The 20,938-nt window shown below is 34.9% G+C and overlaps 1 protein-coding gene across 1 annotated transcript in view; it reads left to right on the top strand.

Moving 5' to 3' along the window:
• The window catches only part of CBL (Cbl proto-oncogene), a 75,272-nt gene that overhangs the window by 8,167 nt on the left and 46,167 nt on the right, over positions 1 to 20,938 (top strand). The window contains exon 3 of the mRNA XM_032472591.1: positions 8,593 to 8,840. Coding sequence (XP_032328482.1) covers positions 8,593 to 8,840 — 248 coding nt within the window. The remainder of the gene's footprint in view (positions 1 to 8,592; positions 8,841 to 20,938) is intronic.

The raw sequence follows: 20,938 nt of genomic DNA, 5'->3' as shown, positions 1-20,938 counted from the left end.
GGATGTATTTTTTTTCTTCAATTAATGTGAGAAATGAAAGTAATGAGATTGGTAATTAGTTCTAAGTGGCATAGTGTTTTTAATAAATAGTGTTGGGTGGTATTTGAGGAGTGTTAGGTAGTAATTACAGTTCAAGTCCCTGAATGGAATTTTGATAAGTCAATAATGGGGAATAGTAATTTGAAGTAAAAGACTTTTTTCCTTGGGGCCATTATCTAGTGATGACACTTTTTTTCAATAAAGTGTGGGTTTCTGATTTCTCTTTGAAAAACAATCACAAGTTGTTTTCATTTAAAAGCTTCACTATAGTTCACACATGTAAAACTGTTAAACCTCTTCAAGTTTCTGAGTTGATTAATTTCTAAAACTTGAAGCTTTAAAAAGGCTTTAAGAGATTAATTGATCTGTTTAATTTATAGAGTCAGAGAGATGAATAACTTGCCCAAGGTCACATAGCCACTTAATGTCAGTCACCAGTCTAGGTAGGACCCAGGCCTCTGGACTCCTGTTCTGGTGGCCTTTCCACTATACCTCCCCTTCTCTTGAGCAATTGAATCTTCAACACTGTAATCAAATTTTATGTGTTGTAGGTATAACTCAACATGTTGAATACTTGCTTTTGAAGCATAGTACTTGTTTTAATCATGTTTTTTAACATATGAACAAGTTTAAAATGAAAAATGCTTCCATGGATAAGGTTTACGGAGATAAAAATACTTATTCATAGTCCTATATGCTTACGTTTTCAGCCTAACTAGACTTACAGTTCCTTAGTGTAGGAAGAGATTCTGTGTTCAGAATAGAACTAGACTTAGGCCACTGTTCTCTGTAACTTCTTTTCTCTTTTTAAAAGTTTAGCAATTTCCAAGCATAATTTTATTCCTCTTTATTGCAATCATAGCACTTTCCAGTTTTTTCTCTTGACCATTGAGCCTTGGCAGAAGCAAAGGGAGGAGCTAGGCCAGTGAGAAAGCTATTATGAATGGAGTGTGTGGCAGCTGTACAAGAATACTGTTGGTTTCCCAGAGCTAAGCATGTTTCTTTTTGACATTTTTCTGAGTGATGCTGTAAATGTACAGGCAGAAGTAAACAAAAGGAAGCCATGTTTGCTATTGCGAGACTTGGAAAGCAAAATAAAATTAGCCAAATGGAGAACAGACTAATCAGGAAAATATCTTTGAGAAATTTTTTGGTGAATGTTTTTTTGTTGTTGTTTTTCCTCTGCTTATTGGTGAATGTTTTTTAAGCTTAGAATGCACATTTGGGCTTTAGAGGTTAACAAAAACTGCCAGTTTAAAATTCACTAAGTAATAAAGATAGGTTCTTTTGGCTTTTGATGTTTGTTAACTATTGGCTTGAATTATTCACAGAGCCTTTTTGGAACTTTTCTCCCGAAGTTATAAATATGTAGGGCCCTTTTTTTTTTTTCCCTTTCCAGAAGATTTTAAGATCAAAAGAGTTCCTCTACCTATATACTTTTTTCATGGCCCATGTTGGTCTTAAAAGACTTACAGAGTTGTTAGTGGAATGCTGGTTTCCCTGATCATGTGATGATTCATCTTGGAAAGATCTTGAGAAAAGTAGATATTTAATCTACAGATGATCTGTACAAGGTCACATTCTAAGGAAGGACTGATTACATTTGTGGAACATGCGTGGTAGTCGTTTGAAAATGTTAACTAATCAAGTGTTTGGGAGACATTTTAAAACTCGTGATATTTTATTAAAAAAAACTCATGATATTTTAAATCTGCTATGTTAGGGGTAATATGTTTTTTTAGTTCATTGTCAGTAACAGCATTTATTGATTGCATGTTACAGGTTGGGCAGAACAGTTTTAGTTTAGTTGTTGTTGAAAGGAAGTATACCCTTTTTTTCAGAGGTGTTAGGCGAATACTGCATTTTAACCTGGGTTCTGTTATGTTAATGCCTTTAAACAGGGAGAATATATGTATTGGTGTGTGTAGCCCTGGATATAAATGTAAATACATTTATTGAGTGCTCTACTTGGTTTGTACCTTTGAAGGGGTGGATACTGTAGGTTTTGCAGATAGTTGGTCACCCTCTTCTAGGGCGGCCTGCTGCCTTTTCTTTATTCCTTGGTTACCAGGTAGTCAGAGGCTATGCAGGTTTGGGAGGGTAGTGTGGCATGGCTGGGATGGTAGGAATAACGGTGTCATTTTCTGGGAGTCATCAAAAGATTATGTGTGATATAACATTCTATCTTCAATAGGTAATTCCTGCCTCCTCTGCAGATAAGCCTGATTAAGTTGTATGGAAATGGGGAGGGAACTAACATTGGATGTCTGCTTTATTGGAAACTGTGCAGTCTTTTCATAACGTTTGTTATGAGGTGGGTATTACCTCTGTCTTAAAGCTAAAAGAACTGAGGCTCAGAGGTTAAGAAATTTATTGAAGGTAAATGACTGGAACAGGACATTTTGATGTGGCTATTTGATGTAGTCTTGTCAAGATATTAAAACATTTTAATTTTAATGCAGCACTTAGAAGTTTATATTTTAGGCTTTATCGTGATGTCACCTTGCTAATTCCCTGACTATGCCTCATCTCTAATCACCCTCGCTACCTTGCTCTCTACACTTGGTCTTACTGACCTTTCAATTCCCCAAATCCAAACCTGTTCCTACTTTAGGGATGTTGGATTAATTGTTCTCTCCATTTGGGCTACTCTGTGCTGATTCTGCTTGACTGGATCCTTCCTGTAACTTCAACTCTTAGCCTAAATTCACCTCAGAGAAGCTTTTCCTATTCGCCATTCTAAAATAGTCACCTGATATTTTCTTATTATTTTAATTCTCTGCATAGAACCTGATACTTTTTTTGTTGATTTCCTTTTTGTTGTTTATTGTCTGATTCCTCTCAGATTCAGGGACATTGTATTTTCACTTCTGTGTCCCAGTGCCTGACATATTAGTTGAATGGATACATTAGGAAAAATCAAAACCATCAGGTGCAACCCTCTTAAATTTCCTGTCTCCGTATCTCTAAATTTGTGTCTGTCTAAACCTATCCTCACTCCCTTTCTTCCTGTTTTAGAGTAAGGAGGTGTCCCTTTTTTAATGATGTTGGGTGTTTGGTGCTCCTAGCTGTGTTGTAGATCCCATTTTCCATTTTCTTTTCATTTATCTTTCCCCTTTCTTTCTCCATATAAAGTAAGTTCAGTATTCTTTGAAAATAAAAACCTTCAGTCATCTGCCTCTGGTAGTCTTTGCTGGATCTTGATCTCTTAGTCTCAGTATCAGTTTCTCCTAACTCCCTCCGTGATTAATTTAAGAACTTACCATTTTAATATTTTTATTATAAATGTATATTCTGATTCATAAACGTCAGACTTACAAATGAGGTTTTGAAATATAATATTTATAAATTTGGATTTATTTATTAATGTGAGTTTTTAACTCCGTTGCACTTAGAATATAGTTGTCATCTGAGGTAGAGTCCTTTCTTCTTGGCTGTGTTGTTCCCTTTTGGCTTGAAACTCTTGATAGGATGAGTAGCTTCCTAAAACACTGTTAAAATATTTATAAATCAGGTATTTTTGTTGATTCAGCTTGTCTTTATTTGCTAGGCTTATAGAGGGCTATTTTTCAAGAGTTCAGGAAATGATGTACAGAGAATAAAATATTTAGTTTAAAATTTATAATACTGTCTTACATCATTTGATGAGTCATTAGTAATTAAATGGGAATTCTGCAGTTGTTCTAGATGACCCTAATCCAATTCTGAGGGATCTATACTGAGGAAATAATCTGATGCGTAGAAGAATAAAATGCTTAAAGATGTTCATCACAGTGAAAACTTAAAAACAGCATAAATGTTAAAGTAAAGTGGAGGGGATGGTTTAAGATATGTTATGGTATATTCATAGAATAGAATCATTTAGACACCTTTAAAAAGTTTATAATGAGATTTTGGTGACACAAGAATGTAGGCATTTTAAAATATGAAATAAAGGGTAGGATGTCAGATTTCTGCTTCTTCCAATGTTAGACTAGGTTGTTTCAAACCAAATAATACTGCTGACTAGAAAAGCTAGAAGACGTTGCTATAAAAGCAGTGAGAAATTAGAGGCCAGGTTCTGGAAGATAAAGAAAGCTCTGAGAGGTAAGTCTGATTTTTGAGGCTCCCTTGCCCATAAGGTCATTGCTGATTCTGGAGGTGACAGCTGAGACACTGAGTTTTCAAAATATTAAAGGAGGACAGAAAATTGGAATTAGGGCCTGCCAAGGTGGAAGGGTCTGGGAAACACTAGATTTTGTGGTTGGGGTCCCTGAGGGTCTGAATTGTAAGAGTAAGGGTAAAACAGAAGCAAACCAATCTGAAGCCTGAAGCCTGGGACTGAAGACTGAAGCCCAGCTTCTTAATCCTCTCAATTTTAGATTAGATTAAGATGACCTGGAATTCCTAGTGTCCCTAGGCAGTCTGCTAGAAGCAAAAGTAAGTCCTTTTTGAATATCATCCATAACCTCCTATTTTTGTTGATATAATTTTTATGTACAATGTTCATCATTCAATAAATAAATAACTAGGCTTATGAAAAAATAAACTACAATTGAAAATCAACAGGAAAGATTGTTAATAGAAGCATACCTGCAGGGGGCAGATATTTGAGCTATCAGTCATGGACTTATATCTATGATTAATACATTAGAAGAATTAAAGATAAAATTGATAATTTTGACAGAGCTGAAATGATAAAGAATGAAATAGAAACTCTAAAACTGAAAAGCATAAGAATTTTATTATGATTAAGACTATGATGATTAAGAATTCAGTGGGTGGATTTAACAGCATAAAGCTGAAGAAAAAATTAATGAAGTGGAAGATACATCAGAAAAAAAAAAATCCAGACTAAAGCATTGGTAGAGAAAAGGATGAAGGATACACAAAAGAGTGTGAGAGACAAAAGGAATATGGAGTAAAAGTTCTTATAAGTACTTGAAATTATAGGAGAGGAGAAAGACCATGGGGCAGAAGCAATATTTGATGAGAAATTAACTGAGAATTTCCCCAAACTGATGGAAATCATGAAGTCATAAATCAAAGAAGCTCTATAAACACCAGGAAAAATCGAAAGTAAACTATACCTAGGCACATCATAGTAAAATTGCTGAAAACCTGGGGCAAAGAGAAATGTTAAAAGCAACCATGGGATAAAAGACATTCTACCTTCAAGGGAGCAACGAGACTGACAGCCTGCCTTCTCAGCAGTAACAGTGGCATCCAGAAGGCATGAGATAATACAGGCAGACCTTGTTTTATTGCATTTCGCTTTATTGCACTTAACAGATAATGCATTTTTTATAAATTAAAGGTTTGTGGCAACCCTCTGTTGTCAGTTGATGGTTAGCATTTTTTTATCAGTGTTTTTAAATTAAGGTACGCACATTGTTTTTTAAGGCGTAATACTGTTGCATACTTCATAGACTACAGGGTAGTGTAAAGATATCCTTTTATATGCACTAGGGAACCAAAAAATTTGTGTGTGTCACTTTATGGCGATACTTGATTTATTGCCGTACTCCCTTTCTTGCAGTGGTTTGAAACTAAAACTGCAGTACCTCTGAGGTATGCCTGTAGCGATAAAGTGATTACAGAAAATAACTGCCAATCCTTATCCTTATGAAAATAGCCTTTAAAAGTGGATACAAAGGAAAGATGTCTCCAGATAAACAAAAACTAAGGAGAATTTGTAGCCAGCACGCTATACCCTAAAGGAAATACCAAAGGATGTTCTTTAGGCTGGAGGTAAATGGTTTCAGATGCGATGAAGAGCACTGGGAAGGGTGGTTATGTGGGTAAATATGAATGAATATCGACTGTAAAGTAACAATAGTAATAGTAATGACTTGTGGACTTCATAGGATATATGGAATTAAAGTATATGATAGTAATAGCACATAACTTGAAAAGAGTAAATGGAGTTAGTGTTCCAAGTTCCTTGCATTGTCTGGGTAGTGGTAAAAGTACTACTTTATATAAGACTTCATGAGTCAGAGATGCATTTTATAATTACTAAGGTAATCACTAAAAGAGTAGTAAAAGAATATATATTTGACAAGCTAATGAGGGAGAAAATTGGGAAAATTAAAAAATGGATAAACCAAGAGAGAGCAAGAAAGGGGAGATAAAGGAATATGAAACAGGAGAGACACATAAAACAAACAGTTAATTATTTTATTATGTATTATAGGATCAGTACTTACTAAGTGAACCATATGAAATTGCCAATATTTGACCTACAATAATAAGTTTAAACAGCTGAAGTATAAACAGGTGAAATTGGTTAAAACTAAGGATTGTCAGAATGGGTTAAAAGGAAACCAACTATGTTCTGCATATGAAGAGTCATGCATTAAGTGTAAGAATACAGAAAGTCTGAAGGTAGAAGAATGGAAAAAGATAAACCATGCAAACACTAAGCCATGAAAGTTGGTTTAGCTATATAAGATAAAGTGGACTTTAAGGAAAGAAGCATTACTAGAGGTAAAGGATATTTCATTGATGAATGTTTCAGTTTACGAAGAAGAAAATGAGAAGGATATTGAAGAATATCCAGTATTTTAATTGCACTGACTTTTTTTAAATGAATGGGAAAAAAAGTTCAGTAGTCCTTATGATTTATTGTAATTAAAATACTAGTATTGTCAAACTAATCAGTCTTTGCATCTTATGATTTATTTTTGTGTTTTAAGAAATACTTCCTCTCTGAGATCATAAAGTTCAACACATGTTTTCCAGTTTTCTCCTAAAGGCTTTAAAGTTTTTTCTCCTCACAATGAGATCTTTAATTCATCTGAAATTCACTTTCATGCAAGGTGTAAGGCACCTAGTTTTTTTTTTTTTCTGTATGAATAACCAGTTTTCCAATAGTTATTCTCTTGAATTGTGTTTTGTAATTCCACTTCTGACACTGAATTTCCACATACGTGTGTCTCTGGGCTTTCTTCTTTTCCTTTTGGCCGTTCATCTGTCTTTGGTCAGCATCACAGTATTTTAATTATAAGATATGAAAAAGTTTTGATAGCTCATTGAGTGAATATCCCACCTACTCTGTGATTTTTCAAAATAGGCTTGACTGGTTTTGGCCTTTTTCTCTTCCATGTGGGTTTTGAGATCAACTTGTTAAGTAAGTTCCAAGAAAAAGCTTTTTGGAATTTTGATAGGAATTGCACTGAATTCATACACTAATTTGGGGGAAAACTGGTATCTCTCTATTGAGCCTTTCTCTCCTTAAACATGATAGAATTCTCCGTTAATTTCTATCTTTATGTTCTTCAGTTAAGTTTTATAATATTCTTCATAAAAGTCTTGCACATCTTTTGTTAGATGTATTCCTAGGAGCAGTTAAATTTTTATTCATACAGTTTTGAATGGCAGTAATTAAAGTTATATTTTAAAATTATTTATAAAATATTTATGAGTGCTGTTTGTTTTGGTATATCAGTTTTGAATCCGGCAACCTATTAGAATTTTGTTTCTAATGCTTTGTCATTTTCTGTTTTATTTTTTTCATGGACAGTTATATCATCCACAAATAAAATAAAATTTATTTTTTTCTTTCTGTTACTTATATTTTTTTTAACATTTTTTATTGATTTATAATCATTTTACAAGTGTTGTGTCAAATTCCAGTGTTCAGCACAATTTTTCAGTCATTCATGGACATATACACACTCTCTGTCACATTTTTTTCTCTGTGAGTTATCATAACATTTTGTGTATATTTCCCTGTGCTATACAGTGTAATCTTGTTTATCTATTCTACAATTTTGAAATCCCAGTCTATCTGTAAATGGAAAGTGCAAAAGAAGATGGTAGGAATAAATAAAAATTATCAGTCATTATAAGAAATATAAAATGGACTAAACTCACCAATGGACTAAACTCACCAGTTAAAAAAGAAAGATTATTGTACTGGATTTTAAAAAATCTAGCTTTATGTTCTTTAAAAGAGACCTACTTAAAACATAAGAACTCAGAAAAGAAAGTAAAAGAAAATAAAAAGAATTAAGTAAAAGAAAATAAAAAGAATTATCAGATAAATTCTGAGAGTCCTTTATATGGGAAGGAGTGATATCTCAGTTCAACTCTTGACTGAGTCCAAGACCTCTGTGCTCCTGTCCCCCCCCCCCCCCCCCCCCCCGGTGGTTACAGCTCTGGGCCCCTAAGTTACCGAGGTTACCTCCCAGGGCAGCCATGTTCTCTAATTCTGCCCCTGGGAATTTTCTTTATTCTCTTGTGGAGTGAGCCATGCATTTAAAAGGAATTTGCCATACTTCATCTAACATTTTTTAGGCTTATGTGTGGATTTCCCCCCCGTCCAGTTGTTTAGTTTTCTGTGTATTGTCTGAACTGTTAGATATGGTTTTAAGAACCCACCCTTCTAGGGGGACCACTAAAAAATGTAAAATGATTGCCTGTGGGCGGGAGGGGGTTATGGATCATTTCTTATTAAATATTTTTTATATTTCTGCAAAAGAGCAATATTTTATAACTTTTTTAAACTTAAAAAAGGAAGTTGCCCTTAAGATCCTCCAAGTAATAGCCCTTCTTTTCCATTTGTTGCAGGTGGTGCGTTTGTGTCAGAACCCAAAGCTGGCGCTAAAGAATAGCCCACCTTATATCTTAGACCTGCTGCCAGATACCTACCAGCATCTCCGCACTATCTTGTCAAGATATGAGGGGAAGATGGAGTCACTTGGAGAAAATGAGTATTTTAGGGTGTTCATGGAAAATTTGATGAAGAAAACTAAGCAGACCATAAGCCTCTTCAAGGAGGGAAAAGAAAGAATGTATGAGGAGAATTCTCAGCCTAGGTAATGGAGAACACTACACAAATATTTATTCAGGTCTGTGACTGCCCAAGTGGGTAACACGTAGAAGTAGTTGAGTTGGTTTTAATTTTATGTCAACAAGAATAGAACGCAAAGTTGACATTTGATTTCAAGCTGTGTTTTGTATAAAATGTTACCTTGGAGGGTATTGAACCATCCCTAGCTCTGGGTCATCCCTGGTCATTTGTTTATCTCTGAAAAGTCAGTGACTTATAGTCATGAAAATGAGTTGGAGGCAGCAGGTCCTTCAGAGACCCTGAAGATCATGAAAGTTTGTAGATAGGTGAGAGTTTGAAAGAAAGAAGTTTGGGTTAAACTGAGGTTGGGAATAGATAATAAGAGGTCGGATGTTGCAAGCTGGTAGCATATTAGGTAAGTTATAAGTATGGGATAATCGGAAAAAAATTAAGCCAGCAGTTTTATTTATTTATTTATTTAATAAAATTAAAAAAAATTTTTTGTTTCCTTTTTAAGTTTTTTCCTTTTGTTTCTTTCTTTTTTTTAAACTTTTTTTTTTCTTTAAATGGAAGGGGGAGATAATTTTAGGTTTATTTGCTTGTTTATTTTTTCTAAACAGAAATACTGGGAATTGAACCCAGGACCTTGTGCATGCTAAGCATGCACTCTACCACTGAGCTATATCCTCCCCTCCCTAAGCCAGCAGTTTAGATAACTTTTTTTTTCTTTAAATGAAGTGATGTGAAATGACATTTCCTTTTTAGGTAAAATACTTTTCAAATAGAATAGAATGCTTTCCAAATAGAACTGGCAGATGCAGTTAGTTCAATAATATTTGAGGGACCATTAGGTATTCTTTTGTATTTATTAAGTGGTAAAAGCTATATTGACTGTCCCATATGTTATTGGCTTGATGTAAATTACATATTGGGAGATAAATAGGTTGATTGTGTTCATGGGTATAGTTGTGTTTGGTTTTGTCCAGTTGAAAATAAATATTAAGTCATTTGGAACAAGTAATAAAATGTAAACTCTGTTAGAACTTCTTAGGGAGTAACTTACTCTTGAGGTGTGACTTGAATTGGGAGAGACAGTAATTTCTCAGGGCTTTCAGTTAGCATACATTACTTGAGCAGCAGCTTAGTAAATGGTATCCTTGCAGCCTTTGACTCTGTTGGCTTAGAATCTGGGAACCTTCGTCTTGCACTTAAAATTTTACCCATGTTGTTATTCATGTTACCTTTACTGTGACAAATTACTCAGGTTTGGTCCAGAGTATCAGTATTTTCTCCTTAAAAAGGTTTCTGGTGACTGAATTTAGTCTGTAGGAAACTTTAACTTCTGGTTTTTATGAGAATGAACTTTATCCCTTTTAATTATTTAAATTTCATGACTTTTGTTAAAATAAAACCTTGACTACATGGACCTTGGCTAACTAGTCATTTTGTATTACTGAGTTAAAAAAAAAATTTAGACTTTGTTAGTAGGTACCAAAACTTAAAAATTTTACTTATTATTAGCAATGAACTAGGTTCAGATTCTTGGAGGTGAAAAGAAGAGTTAAGCATTCAATTCTGATGTAATATGTTGAATGCTTTAATAGAGATCTACAAAATGCTGTGTGAACACAGTTTTGCCTAGTACTATCAGTGAAGGTAACACAGAGGAAGTGTTACTTGAGCTAGGTTTTGAAGGGCAAATAGGAATTTTCTAGGCAGAGAAGTGAAGAAAAGGCCTTCAACGCAGTGGCATGGAAATGCAGGCTCTGTATAGTTAAGGAACGCGAGCAGTCTGGTTTGGCTAGAATTAGGGGAGATAGATAAGCTGGAAATACAGGTTGGAGTCAGATTGTAAAGAGCTGTTTTTTGACCTCTAGACTTTCCCCTATAGATAACAGGCTGCTATAGAACAGGTTTTTTTGTTTTTGTTTTTAAGGAGCATTTTTATAGTGAAATAAAAGTTGTAGATTTTCTGGTCTTCTTAGAGCACACTGAACATTGTTTAACTTTTTTTATGACTGATAGTTCATCATTGAGAGGCAGAATAATGTATTGGTAGGATGGGCTTTGAAGCCAGCTGCCTTAGTTTGAATCTTTTCCACCTACTTAGCTATGTGATACCTCAGTTTCCTCATCTGTAAGATGAGATAATAGTAGTACTTTCCTTGTAGGGTTGTTGGGAGTTTGGTAAATAACTAAATGTTTAGTACCTTGAACAGTGTTTGGCACATTAAAAGTGATAAGTGGGCTAGCTCTTACATTAATCATCTTTGTTATTTTCATTACTATTAACATAGATTAGTGTATCAGGGTGTTTTATCAGTGGTACTGCCAGGACCTAATGAAGCGTGTCATCCAGTTTGCCCTTACTAAATAACTTCACCCTGCTTTTAAGTTCTTCTGCCTTTTTAAAACCTGTATGTCTGTCTTATCAATTTCATTCCACCTAATATGTAACTTTTAATCCACTATGGGCTTTGACCATACAACGAGGTTTGTACAAATTATATATAAAGGGATAAATAAATTTCAGGTGAGAATACGATTTTTTGGGAGGGGGTGGTAAAGGAAAATATATGGCTTTATTGTGTAATCTTATGAGCTGTATTTTGGTTGTTTAGAGGCTTTTTTCCCCTATTCAGTTTTTAAAATTGAGATGTAATTCATATACCATAAAATTCACCCTTTTAAAGTATATAATTCAGTGGTTTTTCATGTGTTCACAGAGTTGTGCAACCATCACCACTAATTCCAGAACGTTTCCATCGTCCCCCAAAAAAATCCCATACTCATTAGGTCACTCCCCATTCCCCACTCCTACTTCCCCCCAGCCCTTGGCAGTCACTAATGTTTACTTTTTATCTCTGTGGATTTGCCTGTTCTAGACACTTCATTTAAGTGGAATCATGTAACATGTGGCCTTTTTTGTCTGGCTTCTTTCACTTAGCATGTTTTCATATTCATCCATGTTGTAGCATGCATCAGTACTTCATTCCTTTTTGCAGCTAAATAATATTGTATTGACATTTTTATTATGGACATTTGGGTTGTTTCTACTTTCGACTATTATTAATAATGCTATGAACATTTATGTATAATTTTTTTTGAGGTTATATGTTTTCAGTTCTATTGGGTATATGCTTAGGAGTATATTGAAATTGCTTAGTCATATGATAATTCTATATTTAACTTTTTGAGGAACCACCAAACTATTTTCCACTGCAGCTGCACCATTTTATATTCCCCTAGCGATGTATGAGGGTTCCAACTTCTCACCAGCACTTGTTACTGTTTTTTTGATTATAGCCATCCTGCTGGGTATGAAGTGGATATCTCATTGTGGTTTTGATTTTAGTTTCCATAATGAGTAATAAAATGAGCAGTCTTTTTGTGTGTTTATTGTCCATTTGTATATCTTCTTTGGAGAAAAGTCTGTTCAAATCCTTTGCTCGTTTTTGAATTGGATTATTTGTCTTTTTATTGTTAAGAGCTCCTTACATATTCTGGATACTAGATTCTTATCAGATATATGGTTTATAAAACTTTATTCCCATTCTGTGGGTCGTCTTTTCACTTTCTGGATAGTATCTGAAACACAAAATTTTTAAATTTGATGAAGTCCCTTTTTTTTTTTTTTTTTAAGTTACTTGTGCTTTTAGTTTCATACCTAAGAAACCATTGCCTAATCCAAGGTCATAAAGGTTACCCTTATGATCACTTTGAGTTAATTTTTGTGTATGTTGTAAGGGTAAGGGTGTAACTTCATTGTTTTGCATGTATATCCTTTTGTACCGGCACCATTTGTTGAAAAGGCCATTCTTTCCCCAATTGAATTATCTTGTTGGCATTGTCAAAAGTTAGTATGTGTGAAGATTTATTTCTGGGCTTTCCGTTTTATTCCATTGGTCTATACGTCTATCCTTATGCTAGTACCACACCACTTTGATTACTGTAGCTTTGTAGTAAAGCTTTGAAATCAAGAAATATGAGTCCTCCAACTTTGTCCTTTCAATTGTTGTGGCTTTTTGAGGTCCCTTGAGATTCTTAGTGAATTTTAGAATTAGCCTGTCAATTTCTGCAAAAAGGGCAGCTGGAATTTTAACAAGAATTGCATTGGACCTCTAGATCAATTTGGGGAGTACTACCATCTTAACAATACTAAGTCTTCCAATCTGTGAATGTGGGGATGTCTTTCCATGTAGTTAGCTCTTCTTTAATTCTTTTCAGTAACATTTTGTTGTTTTCCATATACAGGTCTTTCACCTCTTTGGTTAAATTTATTCCTAAGTATTTTATTCTTTCTGATGCTGTTGTAAATGGAATTGTTTTCATAATTTCATTTTTGGATTGTTTGTTGCTGGCATGTAGAATACAATAGAGTTTTGAATTTGATCTTGTATGCTGCAACTTTGCAGAACTTATTTATTGGTTCTACTAGAAGTTTTTTAAGTTGATTCCTTAGGATTTTCTTCACATAAGATTATGTCATGTGCAAACAGAGATAGTTTTACTTCTTTCTTTTCTTTGTGGATGCTTTTTAATTTCTTTTTCTTGCCTTGTCACTCTGGCTAGAACCTCATGTTGAGTAGAACCTAAGCAGACATCCTTGTCTTGTTCCTGGTATTGGGAGGAAGGTGCTTAGTCTTTCACTATTGAGTACTATGTTAGTTGTGGGATTTTCATTTTTGGCGTAAAACACCATTTTTACTTGAAAGAATGACTAATAGACAAAGTATGTTTCCTCAGACATGAATATTTGGTAGACAATTTCTCCAAAATGAGCAAAGTGACCTGTTATTTCAAGGAAAACAACTTAACCTATCTCTCTGCTTCCATCATGGCTACCTGCACAAGCCCAATCCATTTCCCACAAACAACTAATACTATCATTGTAAAATAAAAATCAAGTCACGACCTTCTCTTGTTTTATACCTTTCCATGGCTTCCCATTGCACCCTCTATCCATTTGCTCAAACCAGAAACCTATCCAATCCATTAGTAAGTATGCTAGCTTTAAAACACATCAAGTTCTGTCCACTTCTTTCTATCTCTACTCCCATCACTTTGGTTCAAGCCATCATCATCTTTCTCCTGGACCAGAAAGATATAGGAGCATGGTGCTGCCCCTTTTCCAGTGGTAAGGCATTCCTAATCTGAGTGGGAATCTTCCCACCAAGCCCAAACTCCTCAACATGAAGATCTAAGCCACCATTATCTACCAGTAGGATTTGGCACACCTATTGAAACCTATTTTTGTGGGGGTGAGGAGAAACTATAGCAGTACAAATACTGCTTTTAGTTTGTGAATCACCACTCTTCCACTGGAGGATAATCTGGAAACCAAAAGAATATTGGTTTAGTGGTTATATTTTGGAAACTAATAGAAAAAGAGTGAACATAAGGTTATAATCGTTATGAGAGAAGGGACTATGTCCTGTTCACTGTTCCTAGAGCAATGCCTACCACAGAGAAAATACTATTTTTTTTTCTTTAATGGATGGTTAGTGCATGAGCTTTTAGTTATTTCTGATTTATTCCTGGCTGAATACAACAAAGCCAAATCTTGATAATTTCAGTTTATAACTACCTCTAAAAAGGCAATATAGTTAAAGTAGAAAAGTTTACTCTTACTTCCAAAATGGATACAATAAGACAGTGATATTTTAAAATTAACTGCACTGTATAACTCCATTCAGCTTCTGCTGTAACATCCTGTGCACTGAAAGAAAACCAGGTGCAAAAACCAGAGTTAAAGATGAAAGAGAAGAAAGCAGCTTGTAGTTTTTGCTTAATTCATTTTTTCTAGTCTAGGAAAAGAGGGCAAACTTACCTTTAGAGAAGTTAGTTCATCTAATATATTCTCTAAAATAAAAACAGGAAGCACCTATATTATATACTGGTAGATACACTTATGTACACTCTTGTAGAGGATATTTAAGGGATTGACTCCTCAATATCCAGCCTGGGGACAAATTCCCTCATATATATGGCTTTGGGGGAACAGATATGTTCCCAAGTCATAACAGGTTTGTCCAGAGGTGACACCTTGCCCTCTCTGAACTAATCACAGCAGTTAGCTTTTTCTTTCCAGAGTTGATTGGTCTAGAGATAATCAATTGATCTGTACCAAGCCTAAGTCAAAACTGGGACCAACAAGCAGATGCTCTGCTATAATGGAAACCCAGAAGATGTAAATCTTGGGTATAGAAGAGGCCAGATTTCCCTGCAGTTCAGACATTAATCTGCACTGAAAGAATGCAGATAGTGTCCTGGCAGCATTTTCAATGCTGGTTTCAGTTATTCCTGGGGCTTACCTGCATTCTTGCCCTTAGTACAATTTAAGATACTCACTTTTTCTAGAATTTTATGAGTCCACAAATTTTTCTCACCCAGGAAGAAAAACCAGGAATGAAGCTTAAAAGGCCTATCACACTCTTATGATTAAAAAGACATTGAACAAAGAAGAAATAGAAGGAAACTTTCTCAACCTGATAAAGGGCATCTATTGAAAACCCCACTGTTAATATCACACTCAATGGTAAGAGACTGAAAGCTTTCCTCCTAATACTAGGAACAAGACAAGGATGTCTGCTTTAACTACTTCTGTTCAACATAGGTTCTATTCAATACATGAGGTCCTAGCCAGAGCAATAAGGCAAGAAAAAAAGCATCCATAAAAGAAAGGAAAAGGTAAAACTATCTTTATTTACATACAAATAGAGATCTTGCAAAATCATGCAAACATAGTCTTATTTGTAGAAAATCCTGAGGTATCAAAAAACTATCCACTAGAACCAATAAATGAGTTCTGCAAAACTGCAACTTAAAGGATCAAATTCAGAACTCAGTTGTATTATTCTATATGCCAGCAACAAACAATCCAAAAATGAAATTATGAAAACAATTCCGTTTACAATAGCATCAGAAAGAATAAAATACTTAGGAATACATTTACCAAAGAAGCAGAAGACCTGTACGCTGAAAGCAACAAAATGTTGCTGAAAAGAATTAAAGAAGACCTAAATACTTGAAAAGACATCCCCACATTCACAGATTGGAGGACTTAGCATTATTAAGAAGGCAGTACTCCCCAAATTGATTTAGAGTGCTTTTTGTGTACTTCTCATTTTGCCACACATAATGGTAAAAAAATGTCCTCTAAGGTCAAAATTTAATAAAATTAATGGTCTTTACTGCTTCATCAAGGACATTAAGTGCAGCTGCCATTTTGTTTCTGTTTTTACTGCAAGTCATGGTGAAGAATACACTGCATGTACAGTTCAGTACTACTGCCTTGATTCATGCTAAGGCACCATTGCCTTTGTGCTGCTAATGCAAATATCAACAGAGTGGAAAAGAAGACTCATGTGGTGTCCTAGTATTATTATGGAAATGATTTTAATATTGTAGACTTGCTGAAGGGGTCTCAAGGACCCCCAGGGACTGTGTAGCACCCTTTGAGAATTGCTGTATTGATGTATATACGTTTTTAAAAAGCCATAGCCACATTATAGGGATTTGAAAAAGAAAGTGATTAATGCTGCTATCATTTTGGTATAGTTTCTTCAAATCTCTTAAAAGTGTGGCTCTTGGTGTTATACTGTTCCTATACTACGTTATGATTATGGAGGAAGGCAAGGCAATCTTGCCTTTTTTGTGTTTGAACCATTATACATTTCAAGAAACAGAATATCAAGGCTGGTATATAGAGTTTAATAATTTCTAGTCCTATGGATAGGTTGTAGCTCCTTAGACTGCTTTCAGGAGTTCAGTGGGTAAAGGTTCCAGGGTGGAATAGAAATTCTTCCTTAAACTTGAGTAAGAGATACGACAGCATCATAGTTTGTTCTTTGTACTTTCTCAGCCTGAAATGTATAGTTTTCATCAAATTTGGAAAATTTTTATCTTTCTGTTCTTCAGAAAAAAATTTTTTGGTCCTTTCCTTCTACTCTCCTTTAGGAGACTCAATTTATACTATATTTGACCACTTGGTTGTGTCCTACAGGTCATTGGTGGTGCTCTGTTCATTTTTTCCCGGTGTTTCTTTTGGGGGTGTTTCTGTCACTGTTTTCAAGTTAATTAATTTTTTATTCTGCAATAGTTAACCTGCTGCAAGCCCCTTCCATTTTAGTTTTCATCTCTAGAAGTTGGGTTTGTTATCTTTTTTATGTATTCTGTGTACTTAACATATCCACATGTTTCTCTACCTTTTTGTACAAACAGAATATAGTTCTAATAGCTATTTTTATATCCTTGTCTGTTCTGTCATCTGTGTCATTCTTGGATTTAATTCCATTGATTTATTTTTATTCTTACTGAGAGTCATATTTTTTTTCTTCATTGCATGTTTTGTAATTATTGGTTGAATTCTAGACATTGTTAATTCTACTGTGTTAGGTGCTGGATACTTTTGTGTTCTTTTTATTTTCATTTTAATTTTTTTTACTTTTGTATTCTTATATTCTTGAGCTTTGTTCGGAACATAGCTGAATAGTTTGATTCTTTTAAAATTTGGTAGGCAAGGCCAGAATAGCTTTTAATCTAGTCATATGCTAGATTCTTCCCAAGCTCTCTGAATTACAAGATTTTTTTCCCCTCTCCTCCTCCCGTGTGAGAACTGGGGAATGTTCCCTCTACTCCTTTCAGGTGGTTCTTCCCTCAACCTCAGGTATTTTCCTGTGCTCACTGGTGTTCAGCTGTAGATCTCCTGAGCCTGCTTTCTCTGTGCAACTCTCTCCTCTCTTGTATTCTATACTGAGAACTCCCAACTACCATGGTTTCCCCAGACTTGCTGTTTTGTCTCCTCAACTCAAGAGACTGTCAGGTTCTGCCTAGGTTCCCCCTCCCAGTGCTGAGGGGCTGGAAACTCCAGGCAGTAAGTTCAGCCAGTCATAGGGTTCAGCTTATTTGTTTCCCCTCTCTTAGGGATTATGGGCCTCTGCTACCTCATGTCCACCGTTTGGAAACCATTATTTCATATATTTTTAGTTCTTTCACGGAGGGTAAATCCAGTCCCTGCAATTCCATCTTGGCTGAAAGCAGGAGTTTCAGTCTAAAATTTAATTTGGGGTTTTTCCAAATTCAGATGCCATTAATCTTTATCACATGCTTGCTGTATGCCTAAAAAGTTCAAAACATAGTCTTGTCTTCACTTGCTCCCTGCCTCGCCACACATATTAATTGGGCTCTCTCTCTTTTTTTTTTTCAATTGAAGTATAGTCAGTTATAGTGTGTCTATTTCTGGTGGACAGATAGTGTCCCAGTCATGCATATATACACATATATTTGTTTTCATATTCTTTTTCGTTAAAGGTTATTACAGGATATTTATATCCTGTGCTATACAGAAGAAATTTGTTTATTTTTATATATAGTGGTTAACATTTGCAAATCTCAAACACCCAAATTTATCCCTTCCCACTCCCTCTCCCCTAGTAACCATAAGATTGTTTATATGTCTGGGAGTCTGTTTCTGTTTTGTAAATGAGTTCATTAGTGCCCTCTTTTTTCTGTTTTCTTTTTTTAGATTCCACATATGAGTGATATCATATGGCATTTTTCTTTCTCTTTCTGGCTTACTTCACTTAGAATGATGATCTCCAGATTCATCCATGTATCTGCAAATGGCATTATTTTATTCTTTTTTTATGGCTGAGTAGTTTTCCATTGTATAAATTTACCACAACTTCTTTATCCAGTCATCTGTCAGTGGATATTTAGGTTGTTCCCATGTCTTGGCAATTGTATATAGGGCTGCTGTGAACATTGGGGTGCAGGTGTCTTTTCAAATTAGAGGTCCCTCCAGATATATGCCCAGGAGTGGGATTGCTGGATCATATGGTAAGTCTATTTTTAGTTTTTTGAGGAATCTCCATACTGTTTTCCATAGTGGCTGCACCAAACTACATTCCCATCAGCAGTGTAAGAGGGTTCCCTTTTCTCCACACCCTCTCAGCATTTATCGTTTGTGGACTTTTGAATGATGGCCATTCTGACTGGTGTGAGGTGATACCTCATCATAGTTTTGATTTGCATTTCCCTAATAATTAGTGATACTGAGCATTTTTTCATGTGAGCACTCTCTTTTATGTTGAGCAAAATGAATGTGGCCTTTGCCTTTATGTATTTTTTTTTCACTTTATAGATGTAGAAACTGAGGCTCAGAAAGTTAGAATAAGTAACTCAATTATATGCAGGTAGTAAGTGCCATGGCTTTTTTTTTTTTTTTTTTTTTTCATTTAAAGCTAATTTCCTAAACGTTTACCAGTTACTTTGATTCTCTTTGTTTGAATGTAAAGGAATGATGATGGTGTGTATCATTTCACATTACAGAAATGATCCCTTGGAGGCCATATTTCAAGTATTATATGAAATGGTAAACTACATAAACTTGGAGAAGTTAAAACATTTTATTAGGCGTGTCTTGAACACAAAAAAATTCAATACTGTATTTTACTACAGGATTAGATATTCACATAGCAAGGGAATTCCACTCAAAATACTTCTAATAGGAAATAGGCTTGATTATGCCAATAAAGAGAGAGGGAATATGAAGATACCTTCCCTTGCTTCTCCTCAAAGAATCAGTGATGACTTTTATAAAACCAGAGCAGTATAGAGAGGTAGCATGTATGTCAAGCAGAATGTGCAAAAGCCTTTTCTAGTCACTTTGCTCTAATAGTGCCAACCAAGGCTTGCTCTAAAACTGTTAATACTCGTGAAGTCTACAACTGCATTTAAATTAGAACATCTTAGAGAACAAGCTCAAAGCTGGCTACAAGAATGTCTTTTTTTGCCAGGCTGTAGTGTACAAAGCAGCAAATGTTTGCTAAGAGATAACTAGTAGTGTGAAAATGTTAGAAGATTGTGAACTTGAATCCTGGTAGCTTTTTTTTTTACATTTACTTCCTGTGTATTGAACTTGAAATATATGCGTTTTCTTCAGAAAGTTTAAATCCAATGTATTAAATTTGTTAAAGAAATGGAATGAAAAACTTTTGTTAGCATTTTTCTTTCCTCTCTGGTTAAACCCTCCCCCACTCCTTTCACATGCAGGACACTCATCCAGCTTAGTGTCTAATAAAATATATCTAAATAACTTAAGTATTCAGAGTCAGTATTTCTTAACTTGTTTCATTTGTACCTTTATGATATTTTTCTCAGATTATTTATGTTTAAAATAGTTGGTTGAATATTTTCCTTGTAAAGTTGAACCAGATTATAGAGATCCCTTTTCTCCTATTTTCTGTTCTAACTTCAAAGAACATGATTAAAAAGCCACTTAGGAAAGGAAATCTTTCATCATTATTTCTGTTAACAGCGAGCTAAGTCCTCTTGACATGAACCTTTGTGAAGGGCTCTTTAGGACTGAATATTATCTATTTTTCTCACTAGATTAAGGTTGTATAGATTAGGTGAGTGATTAAGGCGCTGCTTTATAGCACGCTTTTCACTCAATGGCACACATATGTCAGTAAACACGCAGTATTGAGCAGTGAGGTTAAAGCAGTGTGGAGTTAGATGTTAAGTGTGTGAGCTGCCATTTGCTGTCTATATGACCTTAGACAAGTTAACTTCTCTTTGCCTGAGATGTCTCATTTAAAAATGCTTTCATAGGATTTTTGTCAGCATTATAATAAATAAGTTAATGTTTAGAAAGCACTAGGAATAATGCCTGGTTTACAGGAAGGAGGATCTAAGTATTTGGTTTTATTTTATTTTTTTAAATAGAGATATACATTCATTGAAGAATTATGGGAGGGAGAAAAATATTAAGAGAAATATGTACACACTTAAAAATGGTTAAAGTAATAAATTTTATGTCAAGTATATGTTATACTTTTTAAAAAAGTATTGTCATGATTGAAATATTCTTTTTGCAAGTATTCATTCAGCAAATATTTTTGAGATCTGGCTTTTGGTAGACTCCAGGTGAACATCAGGCTGGAATTCAGAGGTGGAAGGATAAGCCTGTATACAGACTCCCTATTCTCTTGGTGTCCTGTGGAGAGGACTGCTTGAGTTGGGCACAGTTGGTGTCATGAGACAGGGCTCCAGGAGTGGGTCTCAGCCTCCCCCAATCCACCCCTGCACTCTACTCTCTCTTTTTATAGGGGTGAATGT

The sequence above is a fragment of the Camelus ferus genome, chromosome 33 (assembly GCF_009834535.1).
Source record: "Camelus ferus isolate YT-003-E chromosome 33, BCGSAC_Cfer_1.0, whole genome shotgun sequence".
In the NCBI taxonomy this organism is placed as follows: Eukaryota; Metazoa; Chordata; class Mammalia; order Artiodactyla; family Camelidae; genus Camelus; species Camelus ferus.
The sequence above is the reverse complement of the archived record's forward strand: the minus strand, read 5'-3'. Positions and strand labels throughout refer to the sequence as shown.